Genomic DNA, 21,593 nt, shown 5'->3' with positions numbered 1-21,593 from the left:
GGGGGGGGGGGGGGGGGGGGGCGATTGGAGTGGCATTGACGCGTGTGTCGGGACGCATTTTACGGTCGACATGTGTACATGTGCGTGCATGCATGGTTTGGTTCATGCAGCTGTAGCCTGTGCGCCCCTTGTGCACACACACACATATTGTTACCTCAACGCCCTTGCCTTTTCATTTATGCGCGGTGCCCCCTTTCCCCCCGCCAGTCACGAAGCTCTTTTTTTTTTTTTTTGTTTGTTGGTGTTGGTGTTGGTGTTTATTGATGTGATGATTGTAATTTGATTTTCCTTTTGTTTCTTCTTTTTGTTTTTGTTTTTGTTTTACTTTTCTTTCCCCTTCACACACACACACACACACACAAATGCACATGCACACACGCATACGCCTCTTCCCTTTTATTCTCCCCACTTCTCCTTCCGCCCCCACCCCTGTCGTCGTCACATTTCCAATACATGCAAAGAAGGGGGTGGGAAAGGAGAAGTGGGGACCAGGCGGGGGGCGCAGTAATGAAGTGAAATGACTTATCTCCTCCATCTTCCTCCATATATTTGTATATATATATATATATGGAGGGGCAACGATGGCACATGTATGATTGCAGGCAGCGCCCCACTCTTCACTGTTCTCACGATCTCCCACCTTCTCTCGCAGAATTCCCCTTATATTTTCGATCCTCATGTACATTCATACATGTTGGCAACGTAAATACATATTTGTGTGTTTATATGCGTTTATGACTGTGTGTCATGTTGTCTTTGTTTTTCTTTCTTTTCTTTTCTTTTTTTCTTTTTGTTGGCTCGATGAATGTGTGATGTATACAAAAAAAAGAAAAAAAAAATGTGTATTTGAGTGTCTTGCGGTCTCTGTCTATTTCTCGTCCCCACCTCACAGTCGCAGATATTTGTCGCTCCTTTTGTTATTGTTTTTTTGTTGTTTGTTTGTTTTGTTGTTGTTGTCTCCCTCCCTCCCCCTCCCGCTCCCTCTCTGAGTTATGGTTGTGTTGTCCAACTTATCTGGGACGAGGCGGGCTGTGGAGTGAAGGGGCAACGACGAGAGAGAGAGAGTGTGTGTGTGTGTGTGTGAGTGTAAGTGAGTGGTGGCGGTGATGACTGGAGGAATGAGGAGGAGGGGAAAAAGGGAAGAAATGGCGCAGCTGCCACGCGGAAAGACGGGGAAAAGGAGGATTAAACCACAAACGACGGGGAATCAGAATAAACAGCATGTAAAATATATCTATCTATCTATCTATCTATCTATACACACACATATACACATATATATGTATAGACGCATGCGTGCTGTTACGAACAAATGAGGTGTCGGGAGAGAAAAAGGGGTGGAAGGGAGGGGGAGGGCGCGTATTGTGTTTTCTTTTCTTTTTGCTGTTGGATTCCGAGTGTGGTGTGATGCAATGCCACCACCATGACCACCACCACCACCACCACGGCACACAACCCTCTTTTTTTGTTGTTTTTGTTGTTTTTAATTGCACATTTGATAGTTTACCACCTTCCCTATTTTCTTTCTTCCCGTAATATATAAATATACATTTACATAATAAAAGGGAAGGAAATGAATGAATGAATGAAAAGAATATTTATTGCGGCATGTTTATATATATATATAAACACAAGAAGAAAAAGAAGTGATGGGAACAGGGGAAAAAATAAATAAAACAAAAAAATTAAAAAAAAACGTTTTTGTTTGTTTTTGTAAGGGAGGGATAGGAGGGGAGAAATTCAACGAATGAATGAAGGCGTGTGTGTGTTGTGTGTGTCTGCCTGAGGGCAAATTACATCCTAATAGAATTCTTGCTTGTTATTATTGCTGATGCTGCTATTGCGAATCGTACATATGTACGCATGCATGTACAAATATTTGTTAGGTATTTGTCTATACCCCGTTAGAGCTCCTGACGCCTCTCATCCCCTGTTTTTGTTTTTTTTTTTGTTGTTTTTTTGCATTCTCCTTCTCTCTCTCAGTCTCTCTCTCTCTCTCTGTGTGTGTGTGTGTAGGGAAGCCATTCGTACATTTTGAACGTTGCTGGGAGGATGGGAGGCAGCAGATTTGTCCTGTTTCCTTTTTTTTTTTTTTTTTTTTGTGTGTGTGTGCACGTGTTTCCACCCTTTTATTTATTTTTGCGGAGAAAAGAGAGAGAGAAGGGGCGGAGGGGGGACACGCAGTACGGTTGTGTACATGACATTGCCTCGCAGTGATGTTGCATGTGCATGCATGCGTACATGCACATGCACACATATATAACGAGAGGGAGAGAACGAGGAGTAGGGAGGGGGAGAGGATTCATTTCATATTCAGTTAATCTGTGCACACATGGTATACAACTGCGGCCATAAGACAAGGCGTCCGAGCAATATATATATTTATTTATTTAAATATACAGGAGGGGAAGGTGGTGGAGGTGGAAGAGAGGGGATTGGGGGAAAGAAAGAAAATGTTGGAAGGAATAATGGGGGAAATTGTAGGAAACTTCTTCTTGTTGTTGTTGTTGTTGTTGCTTCGCCGGGCGTTTCCCTGTTGTTGTTGATGTCGTTGTTTTTGTTTTTTTTTTGTTTTGTTTTTTTTGGCTTTTTGTGTGTTTATGAATGCATGAGAGCGTTTCTGCCGCTCTCTCTCTCTCTCTCTCTGTGTGTGTGTGTGTGTGTGTGTTCACATGTATGGAGTTATTCCCTGGCATTTCTGTTTTTTTTTTGTTGTTGTTGTTTTTTTTGGGGGGGGGTTTCTTCTTTCGTTGGCTCCGGTGGTGTCAATTTGCGGCGTGTTATTTTTACAGTAGTCATTTGGGGAGGGGGGAAAGGGGGGAAGTACTCGCCGTTTTGTGTGGGTGCGTCGTGACGAAACAACACACATCGAGCGGGAAGAAAAAGAAAAAAAAAAAAAAAGAAGAAATAATTAACTAAATTAAATTAAATTAAATTATTTGTTCTTTGAATAGGCAAAGAAGAAGAAGAAGAAGAAGAAAAAAAAAAAAAAGTGTTGGGGAGGGAGGAGAAAGCGACACACACACAAAAAAAAAAAAAGGAAGTGCGGAAATAACAACGCAAGGCGCGGACATGACCGTGACGGTGGATTTGTTCAATCATGCGAAGGCGAGCAACAATGAGGGCCGCGTGTGGTCTGTGGACGCCGCGACATTTAACGAGGTGCCTGAGGCGCAACGTGTGCTGGCGGACTCGCAGTTTTATCTCGCCTACACCATGAAGCGGCGTCACGTGCTGCGTGTGGTGAAGCGCTCGAACCTTTTGAAGGGCACCGTGCGGGCACACTCAAAACCCATTCATGCGGTGAAGTTTGTGAATTACCGCAGCAACGTCGCAGCATCGGCTGGGAAGGGGGAGTTCTTCGTGTGGGTTGTGACGGATGAAACGGAGGCGAGCAACGGCAAGCCGGATCTCGCAGCCCGCCTCACAGTGAAGGTGTACTTTAAGCTTCAGGATCCTGTCACAATTCCATGCTTTTCTTTCTTTATTAACGCCGAGAGTCAGCGGCCTGATCTGCTTGTCCTTTACGAAACGCAGGCGGCAATTCTTGACAGCTCCTCCCTCATTGAGCGCTTTGACGTGGAATCACTGGAGGCAACACTACAGCGGAATTGCACAACCCTGCGAACCCTGAATCAACCGGTTAGTGAGAACAGTTTATGCTCCGTTGGCTCTGGCGGATGGTTCACCTTTACCACGGAACCAACAATGGTAGCGGCATGCACATTACGAAACCGCAGCACTCCATCATGGGCGTGTTGCGAGGGTGAGCCAGTGAAGGCATTGCATCTCCTTGACGCAACCGTTGAGGAAAATGTCAGTGTTCTCGTGGCCGCATCTACAAAGGGGGTGTACCAGTGGCTCCTTACGGGTGTAGCAGAACCAAACTTGTTGCGCAAGTTTGTCATTGATGGATCTATTGTCGCGATGGAAAGCTCACGAGAAACGTTTGCCGTGTTTGACGACAGGAAGCAGCTGGCGCTGGTGAACATGCATTCCCCTCATAACTTTACCTGCACACACTACATGATGCCTTGTCAGGTACAGCGTAACGGCTTTTGCTTCAATCGTACAGCCGACGGTAGCTGCGTCCTGGCTGACATGTCGAATCGATTGACGATCTTCCATCTCCGGTCCTCCCGCAGGGAAGAACAGCAGCCAGGCCAAAAACCATCGGTAGTTGCGACGGCGAAACCGGGGTGTGTGTCCTCGGGCACTGACGCGGCGAGTAGCAGTCATACCAATACGACTTCTGCCGCTGCTGCATCCCCTGCATCACCCCCTGTTTCAGCGCCAGCGAAGGCAGCCGCGCCTCCTGCCGCGGCGCGATCCGCTGAGCCGCACGTGGGGAGCAAGATCATTGCTAATCTAGTGAATCAGTTGGGGATTAATGTCACCCAAAGGAGCGTCGTCAGCACTGGAGCACCGGCCACGACGAGGTCTACGGCGGTGATGTCCACGGCCACCGCCCCGCAGCGAACAAGTCCATATGGGCACAATGGCCGACCTGTGACGGCTGGATTGGTGGCAGCTAATAGTGGTGCCAGCGCGGCCTCGTCTCCCACAGCCGCGGCGAAACCAACAGGAGAAGAAAAGGCCCCCGCGGCATGTGACACGAGCTCCGTGGCGATAAATGCGACACGCCCGGCGCTTCACAACGCCTCTCTCCCGCAGGCGCCAACGGATGGCGTGTTGGCGGCGGCAGTATACCAGTCGGAGGGCGAGGTTCATCAGTCGCTGGAGCGGCTGGAGTCCGTCATAACCAACACGTCTCAGGTTCTGAAGTTGCTCCCTGACACCATTCGAAGAGACCATGAACAACTTCTGAATCTGGGTTTAGAGGCACAGATGACAGAGCTGCAGCAGAGTCGTCCAACACCGCAAACACAGCCGAAAGACACAAGCTCCGCGAACTCATCCGTGTTTGAGACGTACACTCTTGTTCTCATTGCGGATTCCCTCTCTCGCAACATCACGAAGGGGGTGAAGCGTGGTGTGAACGAGGCCATCATGTTGCATCTCGACCATGAGGTGCGGCACGCCATAGGGAACCGGCTTCGGCAAACACAAAAGAACATCATCAAGAGCCGCCTCGATGAAGCGTTGAAGGAAAGCACTACACAGTTTACGGCTCAATTGACGCAAACGGTGGAGAATCTGGTGAAGCGCGAGCTTGCCGAGGTGCTTGGTAGCATCAACGGCTCCCTCACTTCTCTCGTGAAGGAAAATGCCTCATTGCAGAAAGAGTTGAATTCCATAATGTCTAGTGGGGTGTTGGATGAAATGCGTCGTATGCGGGAAGAGCTGTGCACATTGCGAGAGTCCGTTGCGAAGCAGAAGGCAACAATGCCAGATTCTTCTCTTCACGCCACGAGCTCCTTTCAAGGAAGAAGGTCTGCGCCCGAGACAATTCTTGCAACCGCGTTATCGATGGTGCGAGAGCAGCAATACCGTCAGGGACTGGAATACATCTTGATGGCTCAGCAGCCCTCTCTCCTCCTGCGGTTCCTCAGCATACTTACAAGGGAAAACGAAAGCGCCTACTCGGAACTTATTGAAAATGTAGAGGCGCCGAATGACGTGTGGTGTTCAGTTCTGTTGCAACTCATAGAGGCCGCGGCGACGGAGGCTGAGAAGGAGGTGGTTGTTGGCGTCGCCATTGATATTCTCTCCGAGCGCGATCAACTTGCTCAGAACGGCGCACTCGGCTCGAAACTCACCACCGCCATGCGAGCCTTTGAGCGACAGGCAAGGTCGGAGACAACGAGCAGGTCATTCTTGCAATGCCTGAAGAACCTGGAAAAGCTTCTGCAATCATGATAATAAAAAGAACTCAACGAATACAGCTGTTGATTATTAAGGAAGGAAAAAGAAAGAGAGAAATGTAATGGGCGTTTAGTTACGGTAGAAAGAAAAGTGCGGATACGAAGGAGGGGTTTTGTGTGCGACCAGAAATTACTGGGGAACGATGCTACATGGCGGAATCGACCATTTTATTATTATTATTATTATTATTGTCTTTGGTATTATGTTTTTTTTGTTTTGTTTTTGTGTGTGTGTTTGTTTTTCTGGCTTACTCCGTGCCGTTGTGGCACAGGCTACTCACACTTCACGTGATGCTTTTCTTCGGGCCCCATTCACGCAGGGATCCTTCCACATTGTTGATGTAGCACGTCATTGGTCGCGTGCATGAGGCATGGTTTGCTGGGGGTTAAGGGGGGGGGGGGGGGGGGGAACAATCCATCCGTAAGCGAAACGGCGACAGCAGCTGGCGGAGGCGGCGGGAGGGGATGGAAGGATCGATAAATGCATGATTCGTATGAGGGAGAGTGAGGCAGGAAGTTTATGATTCTCTGCGACATGTCTCCGGCCGTTTTTTCCTTTTTTTTCCATCTCCCCCTCATCCACGTTTAGAAGTGTTTTTGTTCTCTCTCTCTCTCTCACTTTTTTTTTGCCTTCTTTGTTTTCTTTATTCTAATTTATTTTTTATTACCACCTTGTTTTTGTTTTCGTTTTAATTTTACGTGTATGTAAGTGTATGTATGTAAGTATTCGTGTGTGTGTGTGGTTATTTTGTATCCGTTTGCCCCCCGCCCCTGCCCCCCCAATCACCCGACGAGAAAGTAGAATAATACACATACGATTGTTATTATTATTATCCTTAAAAGGAAGAAAGAATAAAATAAAAAAAAAAAAAGGTAATACTCGCATCAAAAGGAGGAATTGTATTAGGAGAAGTCGGAAAGAAGAGGAAGATAATGTTAAGTTTTGATATTTATTTGTACGGATGGGGGAGAGTCTATTTGACAACTACACACAGCCTTGCATGCGGTTATACATGCATAGGAAGACACACGCAGGTATTTATATTTATATTTATATATATAGAGAGAGAGAGAGGGAAAAAGGGAAAGAGAGGGATCGAATGGGGAATGTGCGTGGAATGTGGTGTACAGTGACGGTGACTGCTTCAAAGGAATAATTGGTATTTCATTGAATCAATTCTTTATTATTATTATTATTTGACTTTTTCTACTTTTTCTCTCTCTTCTCTCTTTCTGTGATCCCCCTCCATGAAGAACAGCGGTGATCAAAAGGGGATGTGTGGGTCCTGTAGGAAGAAGACGCAACAAGGAAACGGAAATTAGAATAGTATCAGGCGGAGAAGGACAGGGGAGGGAGGGGTGCAGCCAAGACCCAAAGTAACATAAGAAAAAACCAATAAAGGCCGTGCGTGAGAGACGCGTGTCCTCATTTGTGTGTGTGTTTGTGTGTTGCTTCTGCTGCTGCCCCGTCATATCGCTCTTTTTTCTCATTATTTCCTTCTTAATTTGTCTTTTCACGTTTTTCTGTGGGAAGGGGGCAAACGGTCTCTCTGGAAGCATCACACATCCACTCACTTATTTAGCCAGGGGATCGTCACACATTACACACAAACACGCGTAGCCCTTTCTGTTCCTCCTCCATCCCCTGAAGGTGTTCTTTAGCTCGGTTTGCTCAAGTTTGAAAAGGGGGTTAGGATCCCTTTTTTTGTGTGTGTGTGTGTTTTTGTTGTTGTTGTTCCCCCCCTCTGGTGTTGGTTTCTTCGCTCATTTATTTTACTTTTGCCTCGTTAGATGCAGCGTACCTTGCGCCAGTGCACGCAGTTGCTGCTGCTGCTGCAGGGAGTGGGGGCGCGTCACACCACCACCACCACCACCATGACGACCCACGGCACCGGGTTGAAGTGCCGTGATGATAGAAACGAGCTGCAGATGGAGCGGAGAGCTCGGCGGTGTTTGTCGCTTGCGGTGGAGGGCAGTGTGCTCCGGGAATGTCGTAGGTTTGCCTCGATGATAACACGGCGACGCAGCCGACCCAAGTCTTCACGCGCGGCCTCATCTGCAGCAGGGACCGCCGCCACACGGCAGCAGCAGAAGCAGCACGAAGAAAAACAACAACAGCAGCAGCAGCTGAAGTCCTCGGCAATACCAACGGGCAAATCAGTGATGATGACACAGCGGAGGGTGCCGGTGACGACGAAGGAGGGAGAAGATGCCGTGTCATCATTGAGAATGAGAACGGGAACTAACACCACTAAGACCACCAACGCCACCACGAATACGACGACTAATGCGGCCGCTGCCACGTTGCGGAAGGGGGCTTCAACTGCGGCCTTTGTCCAAAACAACAACTATATCCCTCATGATGTTTCCGCATCGCTTACGTCCGCGAAACACGAGGGTGGGAATGTTGCCGCTGCTGAAATTGGCTCTCTCCTCGACATTGAGTCCCCTCTAAACCTTCGCCTTGCAACGCTCATGCAGCAGCCTGGGAAGGCATTTCGGGCTATTGCGGTAACTTTTTCCACGAAGCGAGACGTCAACTTTTCACTTGCGTTTGAAGACATTGCCTCCGGGACGACGCTACAGTGTCGGTTGGATGAGGTGCGGTCTGTCTATGTGCCGTGGGTGCGTCAATTTTGCGCCTCATGGGTGCTGCTTTTTGTGCCAACGTTATCATCCGCCAACGCGGTGCTGTTGGAAAATGCCGTGCTGTACAATTTAACCGGTCGCGCGGTTGTCTCAGAGGCAGGGAGAGAAAAGGCGTTTGAGGAACCAGACCACATCTTCATCTCCTACTGCAAACTCAGGGAAACACTGTGCAAGGCTAAACGAGATGAGAACATAAATACGGAACTGCTCACTAGCGCTGTACTGAACGCGTATGCAGAGGACTGGCGAAATTTTATCCATTCACCGGGATCTTCCTCGCCCATGGAGATTTTGATAGCTGCCTTTCAATTTCGGGCACAGTCTGGTCAGCCACTACTCAACAAGCAACTACTTCATGCGCAGCTAGCAGCAGCAGCAACGGCGCTGCAGAAGCCTGGTAAGCGTGGTGTTTCATCATCATCATCATCGCGCGGGTCTAGTAACGGTATATTGCGGAAGAAAGAGTCTTGGATGCTTGTTTTTGTTTCTGCCCCTCTGGTGAGTGCATCCGGAGCAGGAAGCGTTGTGCCGCCCATGCAGGACCTTTTAACAGGTGAATTTGTGGAGCCGCTACTTCTTGGGGAGAAGAGTGTCATTTATATCATTGGCTCCGGCACTGCGGCGGAGTCGTTTGCGCAATTCCCACTCATGCGGAAGGGTAAACAAAAGGTTTCAATTCTTCTTCAGGATATAGAGAACCAACTTGGGCTTCGACGACCGAACCGACCGACGCTAACAACGACACTTATTCAGGCGCTGGATCTCTTTTCGCGCTACACATGGATGGGACTGATGCAGACGGAAGACGGCTCACTTCGGGTGCCACGGGCAGCACGGAGCTTTACACCACTACATAGACGCTCTGTTACCTGTGAAATTATGCCCACCTTTTTGGAGGCGGCATTTGGGCAAGCTTCACGCAACTTAGCAGCCGGGAATGGCACACCGGGAGCAGGTGGCGGGGCTGTGGCCCCTGGAAGGGTGAACCGTCGCCTGGAGGAGCATATCAAAGCCATATTCAACAACAATGAACGTCTGACGCTGGAGAAGGCGTGGCGAACCAAGCTGCGTGACTGCAGTTGTTTCTTTATAGAGGTGAATTCCGCGAATGTAATGGCAGCACGTCGTGCTGATAATCCCTTTTCTGCTCGAAATGGTATTCTGGAGTTTCATGGGCAGTTATGGCGCTCTCTCGATAACGAAGCCAAAACTCCACCGCCGGTGAAGAAAATTGCGGCGAAAATGATGGCAAACGGTGATGTGAAGGCGTTTGTCGAGCCCGAGAATTGTATTCCTGAAGAACTTCCGACCAGCCGCGATACGACACGGAAGGATCAGCCCCTCGCCTCGAACGCCATCATTGTTGCGTGGGACGTGAAGCGGGCGCTGCTGTTTTTGCGTGGGAGCAGGAGGCTGCAGCAATTTCTTCATAATGGAGGTCGTATTTGGTGTGCCCAATACGCACAGTATCTCTTGAAGGGGTTTAATCACGACAACCTGGCAACCATGGAACGCACCCTCCTGCAATACCACATGGGACAGGGCAAACTGGATTCACTGGAGAAGCTCAAAATTATTTTTGAGAAGCAACTTGATATTGCCGTGAGCACACGTCAGTTGATCTCCGTTTTACACCGTATGGATGGCCTCTTAGCCGCAACAGAAATGGAACTTCGTGGGTTACAAATATCTTCGCAAGAGGAAGTGACTAAATTTTCCCATCACTTAAAAACGTCACATGAGAAGTTGGAAAAGCTCGTGAATGATAAAATTATGGAGTTCACCAGAGGTATGGACGATGAGGTGCGGAAAAGGATAAATTTCCGCTCCCCGCAAGACATTAGCACAATCATCTACGGTGGGGCGCTTTGTCGCCATTTGGGCGCCAGGTACGTGCCAGTTGAGACTGCAAAAACACCCGTAACGGCACTTTTTCCTCATGCCGTCTGCCGTGTGACAGGGACGCCTATTCCAGTAGCATACACGCAACCTGAAAGCCTCTTAGCACCCAAGGGACCCGGTAGCAATAGTGGGTCCCGGCGGGGCAAGATCACCATCAAAGAGAGTAAAGTCAAGACTGCATTGGAGGCGATTGAAGGGTACACGACACGTAATACTTTAGAGAATCTACTTCATTGCACTGCTGTGGTGGTGGTTACGTGTAAAGTACGTCCTGGTAACTTCCTTGAGATGTTTTTTTTACATTGCCCTAGCACTGAACCCAACGATGAACTGAAGTACAGCGTTGCCATTGATGATGTTGTGCCAGTAACTGACGAACCAGAAATGCTCACCGTGATGCAGTTGAAAGAAAAGATTGCCAAATATAGGCCACTGCGTGCGCTTCAATCCTTCAAAAAACACGGCAAGAAGAGTTATGATCTTCGCAATCTGCTCATTCTTACAAACTGCACCCACGACAAACTTTCCTCTTTGGTCGATACTGGTATTGTGCAGACAATTGCCGAGACGGTTTTGGGGCCAAATGGCGCGGATGAATCTCCTCTTGAGCGTGTATGTTTTTGTGATCTGCAGCGAGCATTGCCACCGCCACCACAGGGCGCGGATAGTTTTGAGAGCGACTTCTTGGGTCTCGTGGACGTAGCTGAAAATGCGGGCCTGTCTGCCCGAGGGAATTGGGAGGCCCTCGCACGGGAGTTTGTCTCCGTGGGTGGATTCGACGGGGCATTGAAGGCGTTGGTGTCTCACTGTGCGTCGCTTTTAGGCACTAGCCGAGACCCATTCCGCAATACGCATCCGCTTCCACTTTCATTGGGGGCCGAACTTCGTGGGCTTCACGGGCAAGAACGGGCTTCCACACGTGGGCTGCTGTGGATTGTGACCCCAGAAGAACTTCATCCGCTTTTGCATCGTTCCCTGCGTGGTCGCAACGCCTCATCTGGGGCTGACGCCATCGAACGCATCACCGTTCTCCTTTCATCCGACAAGCAGATTGACCTTTCCTTCTTCAAGGCGCTGCAGCAACTTCGTTTCACGGAGAAGAAGATGCAACTCTTTGAGGAAGGTGCCTTGTTCCGCGCGGTGCTGCCGGAGTGCAAAGACCGTGTCCATGGGGAGTTGTGCCACACAGTCACCGCAACCGGTCGTTTGTCTTCACAGTCCCCAAACCTACAAAACATCCCGAGAGAAGAGGATTTACGGCGACTTATCGTCTCCCGATTTGGTAGACGTGAGGGACGGATGATTGAGGCGGATTACAGTCAGTTGGAAGTGGTGGTGCTGGCGGCACTTAGTCGTGACACTCGTATGCTGCAGGAACTACACGACAAGGTGGATTTTCATTGTTTGCGTGTTTCACTCATGACAAAAGAACCATATGAGAATGTTGTGCGAAAGGCAAAGCAAGAGAGGGACCCACACTACATTCAGCTTCGACAACAGGCCAAAACATTCTCCTTTCAGCGACAGTACGGTGCGGGCATTGCCACCATTGCCACCACTACCGGATTGACGGAACATGAGGTGGAACGACTCATATCGGCAGAGGAGCAACACTACAAGGATCTGAGTCGTTACTACCGCCTGGTTATGGACTGCGTTGAGGCGGGTGCGGATCGGCTACTACGACTGCGTACATTGGATGCTGCAACATGGTCACCCGCCATGCGGCGCATGATTCTGCTAACGGAGCCTCTGCATTACTTTGTTGTACCTACAGGCAGTAAGTTTGATTTTGCAAAGGACAAGAAGAGCATTCCACGACTGAAGAATTACCCAGTACAGGGACTAGCGGGAGAGATTGTGCAGATCATGTGTGGCAAGATTGTGCGTCGTTTCTACGAGAAGCGGAACTATGATGGAAGGGCGTTTTTGGTAAACACCGTCCATGACTGTGTGTGGATTGATGCCCATTCATCTGTCGCCGATGAGGTTATGCATGATGTATCGGAGATTATGTCTTCCACATCAAAGGTGATGAGCAGCCTTTGGCCCGATGTGAAGCTGGATGTCCCATTTAACGCGGATGTTCATATTGGACCTTCATTGGGAGAATTCTCAAAATGAATGAATTTGTAGAATCTGCATCTGTATTCTTTTGATTTGTTTATTTGTTGTTGTTGTTTTTTATTATTATTATTATTTTTTTTTCGTTATGTGTGGTTATTTTGCTGACCGTGATACACGTATGCGTCGTGCACCGGTATATATATACAGGGAAAGAAAGAGAGGGGAATTGGAGTCAGGAAGAAGGTACATCTATATTCCCTGTGGATTTTTGTGTATATACCAAGCGTGTAGGACTCCACACACACACACACACACACACATACATACATACATACATACATAGATACATGCATCTGTGCGTGCAATGGGTGGGTCCATGGGACGTGTGATTTGTTTTCGTCCTTTTGGAGAGGCCAGCCCTCCAAAAGAGAGAGAGAGAGAGAGAAAAGAAAGGAGGGGATGGTGGGAAAAAGGATTATAATAAAAGAAGTGAGAAGAGGAAGAAGAAAAGTTTGATGGTGGCTGGGGAGGATGGTCCTCCCGTTTTCCATAGAATTGATAATATGACGTTGTGGGGTGCAAACAAACAAAAAAAAAAAGTAAATAAATAAAAAATAAAAATAAGGAGAAGAGTGTGTTTGTGGGGAGGGGGGTAGGTGCAGTAGGGGGAAGCATGTGTTGTGATTGAATGCATGGGACTAATACACTGTCGATTTGTTGTCAATTTGTTGTTGTCGTTGGAGGGAGGGAGGGGGATTGCGGTGTTTCTCTCAAAATGTCTAACACATCTCTACCATTATTATTATTATTATTATATTTTTATATGCGGCCACATTTACACATGATCATCATCATTATTATTATTAATAAGGAGTACACGGAGAGAAACCGAAAGGATTATGTCTTGCCAATGACCGCTTTCTTGTTTGTATACGTGTGTGTTGAAATGACTCTCATCTTATTTTTGTTTACTTTGCCTCTGTGTATGTCTGTAGAGCAGAATAATTGCAGTGCATCAGATATTTAAATCCATATATTTTAATAAAAGCACATACACACACACACGCAGAGAAAGAGAGAGAGAGAGAGACAAGCAAAGATATATAAATTCCTGTTAATAATACATACTCACTCACATTCACCTAAACACGGAAAGAGATTGGCGACCATGGAACTCTTGGGGGACGCTGAACAACTTGTGGCGAAGTGCATGATGTTGGGACTCACAATACAGATGGCAGGGCATGAGGATGCAACCACACATCTTGCAGTGACGCTGCAGCCGACGACGATGCGCCGTGGCGAATTTGATGTGCTTTGCCGTCGCCAGCTGCTGTGGAACGAGGCAGTAAATAACACGGCAAGGAATTTTCAATTTCTGTTAGATGCGCTGCGTGAGACGGCGGCCAGTGACACGGAATTTACGGGGAAGCTTGTGAACATACTGAGGGATGTATATCTTGGCACCTCCCCCTATCAGCCCCTCATGCTTGGCATATTCCGCACGGACTACATGCATGACGGTGCAGCAGCAGCAGCAGCATCAACAGTAGCGGAAACGATGGAAGAGGACGCGGCGGCGTGGAAGAATGTGGAGATCAATACAATCAGCTCCTCCTTTGCCGGCCTCTCTCCGCTTGTCAGCGATTTTCACCGGCAGATTGCTATGTACCAACGCGCATTGGGTGGTGGCAGTGCCAAGAACACCGCCGATGACCACCAAAATAATGAAGCCATGCCCAACCTTGACAACGCTGGTGTGTTGGAGCGGAGCACGGCAGGGAAGATTGTTCCAGAAGCTCTTGCGGCGGCAGTGGCAGCGTGGTCAAGCCAGCAGAACTTTGAAGCTTTTCGTGACGCCTATGGAAAGGAGCAGCAACACTGTCGGTTATTAGACCCCATCGTACTTTTCATTATTCAGGAAAACGAGCGAAACACGGCCGATCAATTTGCGTTGATATTTGAGTTACTTGAGTCACATGGAATCCCCTCTTTGCGGCGAACACTGAGGGAGCTGCAGGTGAGTATGAAGCTGCATCCTGTGCCCAACGGACCACCACTGGCTATTGTGGATGGACGTTACCCTGTTGCTGTGGCTTACTTTCGCAGCACATACGTCCCGGCAGACTTTCCGACGAAGGCGTCATGGGATACACGACTTGCGGTGGAGCAGAGTAGTGCCATCAAGTGTCCGAGTATTCCATACCATCTCCTTACTTTTAAGAAATTACAACAACTCTTCTGTGATGTGGGTAATGTTCTCACACCCATAGCGTTTTGTGGTGACGCAGTAAGAGCACTTCAGCTGCAGACTCACTTTGTGCCACAGTACTCTCTTAACCCTGCGGAGGTGGGTGAGGATGCGGTGCAGCGCGTTATAGATGATGCACTGCAACATCCAGCACGTTATGTGCTGAAACCGCAGCTGGAGGGCGGAGGTAATCTTATCGCCGGTCAGGCCATGCAGGAAGTGCTGCGAAAAAAAGAACTTACGGACCCGTTGCTGTACAACAAAGTCAGACGGGAGTATATTTTGATGTCCCGCATCGAATTCCCTGTGCGTTCCGGCGCTTTCCTCGTAAATGGAAAAGTTGTGCAGCTTGAGAAGAACATTTGCTCCGAGCTCGGCATCTATGGCGTGATTCTCTCCGACGCGGGTGGTTGTTTGCTGCAGAACGCCTGTGCCGGCTACGTGGTGCGCTCAAAGCCTGCAGACGTGGATGATGGCGGTGTCATGGCGGGTGTCGCCGCCCTCGATTCACTGGCGCTTGTTTAAACGAAAACGGAAAACAAATCAGACGATCGATCATCCCCATGAGGATTAAGGAAGAGGCAATAAGGATGATGCAACGCCATGCATGCCACGCTGCAGCATCATCCTCCTACTCTTTTTTTTATGGGCGCAACGATTAACCCCAAGGGGCGACTGCTCTCCCCTGACCCACCAGAACACAGGTGTACACTGGAGTGAACTACACGAATTTGTTTTGCCGTGTTTCTTTTATTATTATTTTTTTTTCATGTACTTGTTATTTTTCCCCCGATTTATGCGAAAAATAAAAACTTCTTTTTTTCTTTTTTTTCTTTTTTTTTGGGGGGGGGGGGGTTCTTTGCTGTTTGAAGGCTGAATAGCAACCATACACACATGAAGCCATGCTGTATGCTGAAGGCACGATTGGGCAGTCAGCCGCAGATGGGCTCCTCTCATGAGCGGCTGCGGCGTTACCCCACTCGAAGATCATTAAGGCCGGGTTCTCTTCTCTCTTTCTCTCTCTCTCTCACAGACACAAACACCAACACGAACGAATGATGATTCTCATATCATGTTGACTGAACTCATTAATAAATGCTGCAAGCAAATAACCGCAGAGAAGACTGACATGCCACACCCCTCTGTGTCGTATTTGCCCATGTTTCCTCCTTACTCTCTTTGATCATAACAAAGGGGAGAAGACAATTCATTGGCAAGTGAGGAGTGAGGAAACGTGTGACGCGCTCACAGATGCGATTTGGTGGCAACCATCATATATTTTCTTATTTATTTATTATTTTTATCTTCTTTTTCTTTCTTTCTCTTCCTTTTTTTTTTTTAAATCGTGTATTCTTTTTCCCTTGGCCTGGCGGGATTGGCTCATTGGAAGCAGGGAAAGCGGAGACCATCTACCGAGAGGAGAATGCCGCCTCGGTTTGCGAAAAACAACACCACGCCTTTTAAGAAACGGGTCGCCAACCTGTTTCAGATGTACAAGCGGGATTTGTTCTTTTCGTGTGTGGCCCTCGTGGCACTTGGGGTTGTCTTCCGCAGGGAATTGATGCTCCACGGCGTGATTGGTGCCCCGAAGCGGACGGAGGTGCTGCCCAAAGTTGAGAGAGAATTTGGGAAGGGACGGCGTCAGAGAAGCAACGCCAACGACACATGACGCGGGAGGAGCGGAAAGCGGCGATCGAAGCAATAAAAAGGAAAAAGTAAAGGCCTGGGGAATATGTGCACTTATGTATGCGTGTTCATTTCTCCTCGGTGGATGCCCACATGATGTGTCGCGGGATGCAGTTTGATACTTTTCTTCTATACACGCTGAATCCTGAAAACATGCGTTGGTTTATGTGGGGAGCCTTTTTTGTTTGTTTGTTTGCCCGTCTATAAATCTTTATTCCCATAATTGTATTTTGTTATGGGCGGTTCTTGTCGTCATCTGGGGTTGTTGGGGGTAGAAGGCCTCTCCCGTGTTTGCCAGCTGAATTGGTGGCGAGACGCACCCGTGTGAGTGTGTGTAAGATACATGATGGGCGAAATGGGAATGGGAGGAGGCGAAAACGCCTGTTCTGCTTTTTTTTTGTAAAGAATGAAATTTTGGGATGCAAATGGCCACGACATGCACACGCATACTCACGTTCTCTTTCTCTTTTGGTCCCTCTCTCTGATTCTGAACGCATATACACACACGCACGTTCAACCCCAAGGAGGAGCAAAGGTAGAAGAAATTTAAAAATAAAAAAAAATATAAAAAAACAAAAGAGATTAAATTATAGGAAGAGGATCGGAAGATTGTTAGGATTGTTTGACTGGGAGGCGGGGAGGGTGGAGGAAGTAGGCTAAGAAAGAATATATATATATATATATTCGCTTTTGCCTGTGCGTGTGGGCGCGCGCTGCGGTGGTGGTGGTGGTGGTGGCGGTGGGTTTCATTAGTCTCCTGAGGAAGACTGTATATGATGTTCATGTCAGTTAGAAAACCACCACTTTCTTCTTCCAAAGGCACGGCAAAAAACCCTGCCTTGCGCAAGGGTGATATGGGGACAGGGCATGAGACCTCGCAAGGTTCCATTCCGACTGTTCCCAAGACCGTCCCACTCCGCAACAACACCCGATGTAGCAGTGGAAATCCTTTTCTGTACGGCTCGCAACGTGGTGGTGCATTGCCCTACCAGACCACCAATTCGCTCTTTTTAGGGAGCGTTGCACAGGGCAAAACGGGCGAATCAAGTCCTAGAAACAACAGCAATGGCAATGGCAATAGCAATAACATCTTTGGACATGAGGAGCCTACCATTTCCACTGGTGGTGGGGCGCTGCATAGTGGAAGTGGCGGCCGTTCTATCGTAGGGCGACGCGTGCAGTCAAAAATTGATTTGAAGCGTAATTCAAGCGATGATGTTGCGGCTGTTCTCGGTGGTTCGAGTCTAGCGAATGTGGACCGCACCGCAAACGGCGCCACACGAAAAGCATTTTCAGGACCACCATCAACCCGTGTTCCGGCAATTCAAGGTGGGGGAGTTGGAAGTGGCGGGGATACCATGCTGCATCGGCCACATCCGCCTGGTAGCGGAGGCGCGAAATTGGGTGTACGCCCAATACAATTTGCCCTGAACGGCAACAGTAGCCAACGTTTGTCGCCGGTCCCGCCTGCTCCCCCCGTTCTTTTTGACCAACACAAAAATGTATTGGAGCACACCCCGTTTTCCTCGCGCCAGGGGAAAAAGGGGTCACATGGAAGCGTGGATCCATTTGCCACAACACATATTCTCAACGGTGTGGGCACAAGGCTTCCCCCTCAATTGGATGAAGGAGGTACACGGTGGGGTAAGGATGTATCGACACCGTTTGCACTCGCGTCTGTAAAACTGCAGCAATTGTCTCTGCCAGAGAGATCCACATCTCCAAGGTTGGCGTCAGAACCACCTGCTGCTTCGGCCCGCTGCAGTGGCGCTGTGGCGAATAGTACTAAATTATCGGGTAGTGCTCCCGAAGATAGCAGTACCAAAAGCAATATCCTTCAATATGACTTTCGTGTAGTGGCTAGTACCGGAAAGACATTCAACTCTCCCATAAAACTTACGGTTGGTGTGGGTAGTCTTCAAGGACACCGTCCAACGATGGAAGATGAGCACTTTGTTCGCCTGAATGCAGCAACGGCGGCGGGACAGTCTGTGTCTTTGCTTGGTATTCTTGACGGTCACTGCGGCCGTCGTGTGGCCGAGTTAGCGTCAAGACATGTCCCGGATAATTTTGTCGCCCACTCGGCACTTGGTGAAAACAATGCATTGGCTTTTGTAGAATCTATTATACAGGCAGATCGAGCCATTTTTCATGCTCTAGGTAAAGGTACAGGCGGGGGAGCGAGTGTTAGTTGCAACAGCAGCGGCGGTTCTACTCTTATTGCCGCCGCTGTTCATGGGCGCATGTTGTATGTAGCCTGTTTGGGAGATGCCAGGGCAGTGCTTTACGATGGCAACACAACCATTCCCATGAGTGAGGACCATAAGCCCACCACAAAACGGGAGCACACACGTATTCTTCAGTGTGGTGGGTTCGTACAGTTTGGTAGGGTGTGTGGCATTCTTGCGGTGAGTCGGGCGTTAGGAGACTATGAATTTAAATTCAACGGCAATAGGTTTATTGCAAATCGGGAACTGATGGTGTCAAATGTGGCAGATGTACGACAAATCAACTTAACAGACTCTAGTAATTTTCTTTTGATGGCCTGTGATGGTCTGTGGGATGTCGTAGAAAACGAGGAGGCCACACAATTTGTTCGGGACTTCTTAAGCTACACGCCAGATGTGGGTTCATCCCCGGAGGCTACGAAGCGTGCGCTTAACAACTGTTGCCAGAAACTTGCCGAGTTTGCCGTGGATCGTGGGAGCACGGACAATGTCTCCGTGATGTTGCTATTTTTCCATGATGTAGCAGATGTTGTGGCTGGGTTTGACAAGCCAGTGGGGGCGGTCGCTTCACCTCCGGCAAGTCAAGTATTGTCACCACGACTCACTGGCCCAAGTCGCGGCATCCCATTTGGTAGCTCCATGCTTGACGGGGGTCTGCACACGAGCAGTGGGACATCAGGAACGAGGCGCCCATCGTTTGGCTCCGTCTCCTCACTGCACGGCCGCGGTCGCTCTATCTGGTAATGGACCGGCTCTGCCAACGGTTGTAGGAATGGGGCGGGAGACTCCAGACGCACAGACGCAAATTGGCAGGACGACACACACTTCGCATCACTCTTCTCTTTTTCTTTTCTCCTTTTTTGTTTTGTTGTTGCCGTTTTTCTTTTGTATGTGTATGTGTACGTGTGTGTAGGAGACCGTTGCAGAACCCGCTAGAGACATCGCCAACATTATTGTGTACGGTGGAGATCTGTTTTTGGTTCTACCGATGGGATGACTGGGGTGGAGGGGAAGAAGTGGGAAAGCAAACGCAGAGGAGAAACAAAAACAACAAAAATAAATAAATAAATAAATAAATAAAGGGAAAAAAAAAAAAAAAAAGTAATAATTTCAAGAAAAGGGGAAAAAAATGTAGAAAAAAAAAATGAGAAAGTGGGCTGAGGAAGAGAGGGGAAAAAAAAAAAAAGGAGAGGGGGGAAGGGGGAGTAGTGGGCGTGTAGGATGGAGGTGAGACGAAACAACCAGCAAATTCCCCCCTACAAAAGGCATTTATTTTTCCTCTTTTGTACATATATATATAAGTGTATATAAGTGTATGTAAGTGTACGTGTATATAAATCTTTTTTAATTTTATTTTATTTTATTTTTACTTTAGTTGTGCGTTGTTGTTGTTGTTGTTGTTGTTGTTTGTTTGTTTTTTTGCTTTTTTTTTCTTGCTTTTTGTCATCTTTTTCTTGTGTGTTTGTGTGTCACCACTTTGAGTGCAGTGTGACCGAGCGTGAGGCCATGTAATAAATATCTGTTAAAAAAATAAACAACAAACGACTTATGCATACATCTTTTTTCTTTTTGCTTTTTTTTTTTTGCTTTTCTCTTTATGTATGTATGTATGTGAGTATGTATGGAAATAAATATATGCGTCTCAGCCTGAAATTTGTTCTAAAAACCTTTCTTACTAGTCATCGTGATGGCACGTGTCTCTCTCTCTCTCCCTGTGTGTGTGTGTTTGTCTGTTTAAGTGGGTGATGTAAATCAATTTTTGTGTAAAATGAGGGAAAGGGGAAAGAAGAAAGTCATCAAAAAAAAAAAAAAAGAAGAAAAGAACGAGAAAAAAAAAGAAGGAAAGAAGAAAAAAAAAAAAACTGTTCTTTCTTTTTTTGTTTTTTTTTTTTTTTTTTACTGGACACCGTATTATTTGCTCATATATCCTCATACATCCCTGTGTGTATTACAGTTGTGTGGGTGTATTTTCTTTTTTGTTGTTGTTGTTGTCCTCTCCTCTGGAAATATTTCACCCCTTATTTTGTGGGTCTCCGTGCGTGTAGTGTGAGAGGCGGGCGGGGGGAGGAGTAAGAAGGATAGAAGAGGGGTGGGGCAATGGGTGAAAGGGAAAAGGAAAGAGGAAGAACAAAAAAAAAAAAAAACGACAAACGCCATATTGTTGACTTGTGTTTGTGTGTGTTTTTGTCTTTCTTTCTTTTTTTCTTTGCGTGTGTGTGTTTTTGCAGTTCTCGTTGGCGTCCTTTTTTTTTTCTTTTTTTTTATATATTCTTTTTTTCTTTTCTTTTTTTTTTTGTTGTTGTTTTTGTTGTTGCCATTATTTCCCCCTCCCCCAAACCCCCCTCCCTTTCTGTCAGGTTAACATGGTCGATTGAGGAATATATAGGGAAAAAAAAACGAACGGACGCGTTGGATGAATTTTGGCTCTTTACCCGGATCCTGTTGTTGTTGTTTTTTTCAGGTGAATGGGAAACGGGCGGTGCAGTTTGTTTTGTTTTTTTGTTTTGCGTGTGTGTGTGTGTGTGTGTGTGTGTGTGTGTGTGTGTAACGTTTTCCTTTTTTATTCCTGGCGCTGTTTGTTTGTTCTTTTCTTTTTTTGTTTTTCCGTTTGTTTCTTTCTTTCTGCCATGAGCTTCTGTTGTCCTTCTCGAACGTTGTCTTCCGTCTGGGGGTGGGGAAGTCGTGTCGGCGGGTTTCTGTTGGATGCGTCTTCTCCCTGTTGACGTTGCACCCCATTCTTCTCTTTCTTGTCTTCTCTGCTGGTATAGAAAAGACTGAGGAAAGGAGAGAAGGGGGAGGGGGGGGGGGCGATGATGCTTTCCACGGAGGAAATTGCAACGATTACACTCAAGTCGCCGTTTGTCCACGAATACGGGGACACGCCGTACTTTAGGCGATGCATCAACGAGTTTTCGCTGCAGTTTTTTGTGCGTTACCGTACGAGCAGAGATGACCCCTCGCAGCACCGCTGGTCCCGCCTGTTGG

General features: G+C 47.8%; 5 protein-coding genes across 5 annotated transcripts, besides 62 other annotated features; all 5 read left to right on the top strand.

Annotated features, from left to right (window-relative positions):
* Positions 1-21: a microsatellite.
* Positions 1-8,994: a sequence feature (heterozygous, non-Esmeraldo-like haplotype).
* Positions 279-323: a microsatellite.
* Positions 340-384: a microsatellite.
* Positions 544-569: a microsatellite.
* Positions 756-792: a sequence feature (A-rich).
* Positions 903-957: a microsatellite.
* Positions 1,065-1,088: a microsatellite.
* Positions 1,232-1,258: a microsatellite.
* Positions 1,416-1,446: a microsatellite.
* Positions 1,663-1,696: a sequence feature (AT_rich).
* Positions 1,966-2,000: a microsatellite.
* Positions 2,077-2,101: a microsatellite.
* Positions 2,265-2,300: a sequence feature (CT-rich).
* Positions 2,372-2,399: a sequence feature (AT_rich).
* Positions 2,496-2,516: a microsatellite.
* Positions 2,552-2,581: a microsatellite.
* Positions 2,627-2,646: a microsatellite.
* Positions 2,646-2,668: a microsatellite.
* Positions 2,878-2,908: a microsatellite.
* Positions 2,914-2,938: a microsatellite.
* Positions 2,958-2,993: a microsatellite.
* Tc00.1047053508865.30 (immunodominant antigen, putative) lies at positions 3,073-5,820 on the top strand (the record flags this gene model as incomplete). Its single annotated transcript, XM_805324.1, has 1 exon — positions 3,073-5,820. The coding sequence occupies one exon, from the start codon at positions 3,073-3,075 to the stop codon at positions 5,818-5,820; it is 2,748 nt and encodes a 915-aa protein (XP_810417.1).
* Positions 5,994-6,016: a microsatellite.
* Positions 6,017-6,068: a sequence feature (A-rich).
* Positions 6,418-6,522: a sequence feature (A-rich).
* Positions 6,525-6,567: a microsatellite.
* Positions 6,677-6,697: a sequence feature (AT_rich).
* Positions 6,862-6,886: a sequence feature (AT_rich).
* Positions 6,887-6,921: a sequence feature (CT-rich).
* Positions 7,617-12,500, top strand: Tc00.1047053508865.20 (mitochondrial DNA polymerase I protein C, putative; the record flags this gene model as incomplete). Its single annotated transcript, XM_805323.1, has 1 exon — positions 7,617-12,500. The coding sequence occupies one exon, from the start codon at positions 7,617-7,619 to the stop codon at positions 12,498-12,500; it is 4,884 nt and encodes a 1,627-aa protein (XP_810416.1).
* Positions 7,682-7,701: a microsatellite.
* Positions 7,884-7,953: a microsatellite.
* Positions 8,995-9,117: a sequence feature (haploid, non-Esmeraldo-like haplotype).
* Positions 9,118-12,405: a sequence feature (areas not merged during assembly with more than two copies in the genome that could not be assigned to a particular haplotype).
* Positions 12,406-20,330: a sequence feature (heterozygous, non-Esmeraldo-like haplotype).
* Positions 12,557-12,584: a sequence feature (AT_rich).
* Positions 12,741-12,796: a microsatellite.
* Positions 12,867-12,954: a sequence feature (CT-rich).
* Positions 13,024-13,075: a sequence feature (T-rich).
* Positions 13,239-13,258: a microsatellite.
* Positions 13,511-13,533: a microsatellite.
* Positions 13,612-15,219, top strand: Tc00.1047053508865.10 (glutathione synthetase, putative; the record flags this gene model as incomplete). The annotated part of the gene is made up of 1 exon (XM_805322.1): positions 13,612-15,219. The coding sequence occupies one exon, from the start codon at positions 13,612-13,614 to the stop codon at positions 15,217-15,219; it is 1,608 nt and encodes a 535-aa protein (XP_810415.1).
* Positions 13,969-13,997: a microsatellite.
* Positions 15,508-15,536: a microsatellite.
* Positions 15,697-15,723: a microsatellite.
* Positions 15,973-16,034: a sequence feature (A-rich).
* Positions 16,923-16,953: a sequence feature (AT_rich).
* Positions 17,098-17,123: a microsatellite.
* Positions 17,154-19,352, top strand: Tc00.1047053508865.4 (protein phosphatase 2C, putative; the record flags this gene model as incomplete). The annotated part of the gene is made up of 1 exon (XM_805325.1): positions 17,154-19,352. The coding sequence occupies one exon, from the start codon at positions 17,154-17,156 to the stop codon at positions 19,350-19,352; it is 2,199 nt and encodes a 732-aa protein (XP_810418.1).
* Positions 19,646-19,662: a sequence feature (T-rich).
* Positions 19,663-19,689: a microsatellite.
* Positions 19,690-19,794: a sequence feature (T-rich).
* Positions 19,893-19,947: a microsatellite.
* Positions 19,952-19,975: a microsatellite.
* Positions 19,990-20,016: a microsatellite.
* Positions 20,166-20,204: a sequence feature (A-rich).
* Positions 20,205-20,232: a microsatellite.
* Positions 20,331-20,405: a sequence feature (areas merged during assembly that could not be assigned to a particular haplotype. This can correspond to areas where the two haplotypes were merged or to regions with more than two copies in the genome that were merged during assembly.).
* Positions 20,406-21,593: a sequence feature (heterozygous, non-Esmeraldo-like haplotype).
* Positions 20,407-20,470: a sequence feature (T-rich).
* Positions 20,474-20,506: a microsatellite.
* Positions 20,775-20,833: a sequence feature (A-rich).
* Positions 20,852-20,915: a sequence feature (A-rich).
* Positions 21,114-21,154: a microsatellite.
* Positions 21,182-21,230: a microsatellite.
* On the top strand, positions 21,419-21,593 carry Tc00.1047053508865.2 (hypothetical protein, conserved; the record flags this gene model as incomplete). The annotated part of the gene is made up of 1 exon (XM_805326.1): positions 21,419-21,593. A coding segment is annotated over one exon (175 nt), but the record flags the coding sequence as incomplete, so codon positions are not given.

Source organism: Trypanosoma cruzi, genomic scaffold (genome assembly GCF_000209065.1).
Source record: "Trypanosoma cruzi strain CL Brener 1047053517081 genomic scaffold, whole genome shotgun sequence".
Lineage (NCBI taxonomy): Eukaryota > Euglenozoa > Kinetoplastea > Trypanosomatida > Trypanosomatidae > Trypanosoma > Trypanosoma cruzi.
The sequence above is the reverse complement of the archived record's forward strand: the minus strand, read 5'-3'. Positions and strand labels throughout refer to the sequence as shown.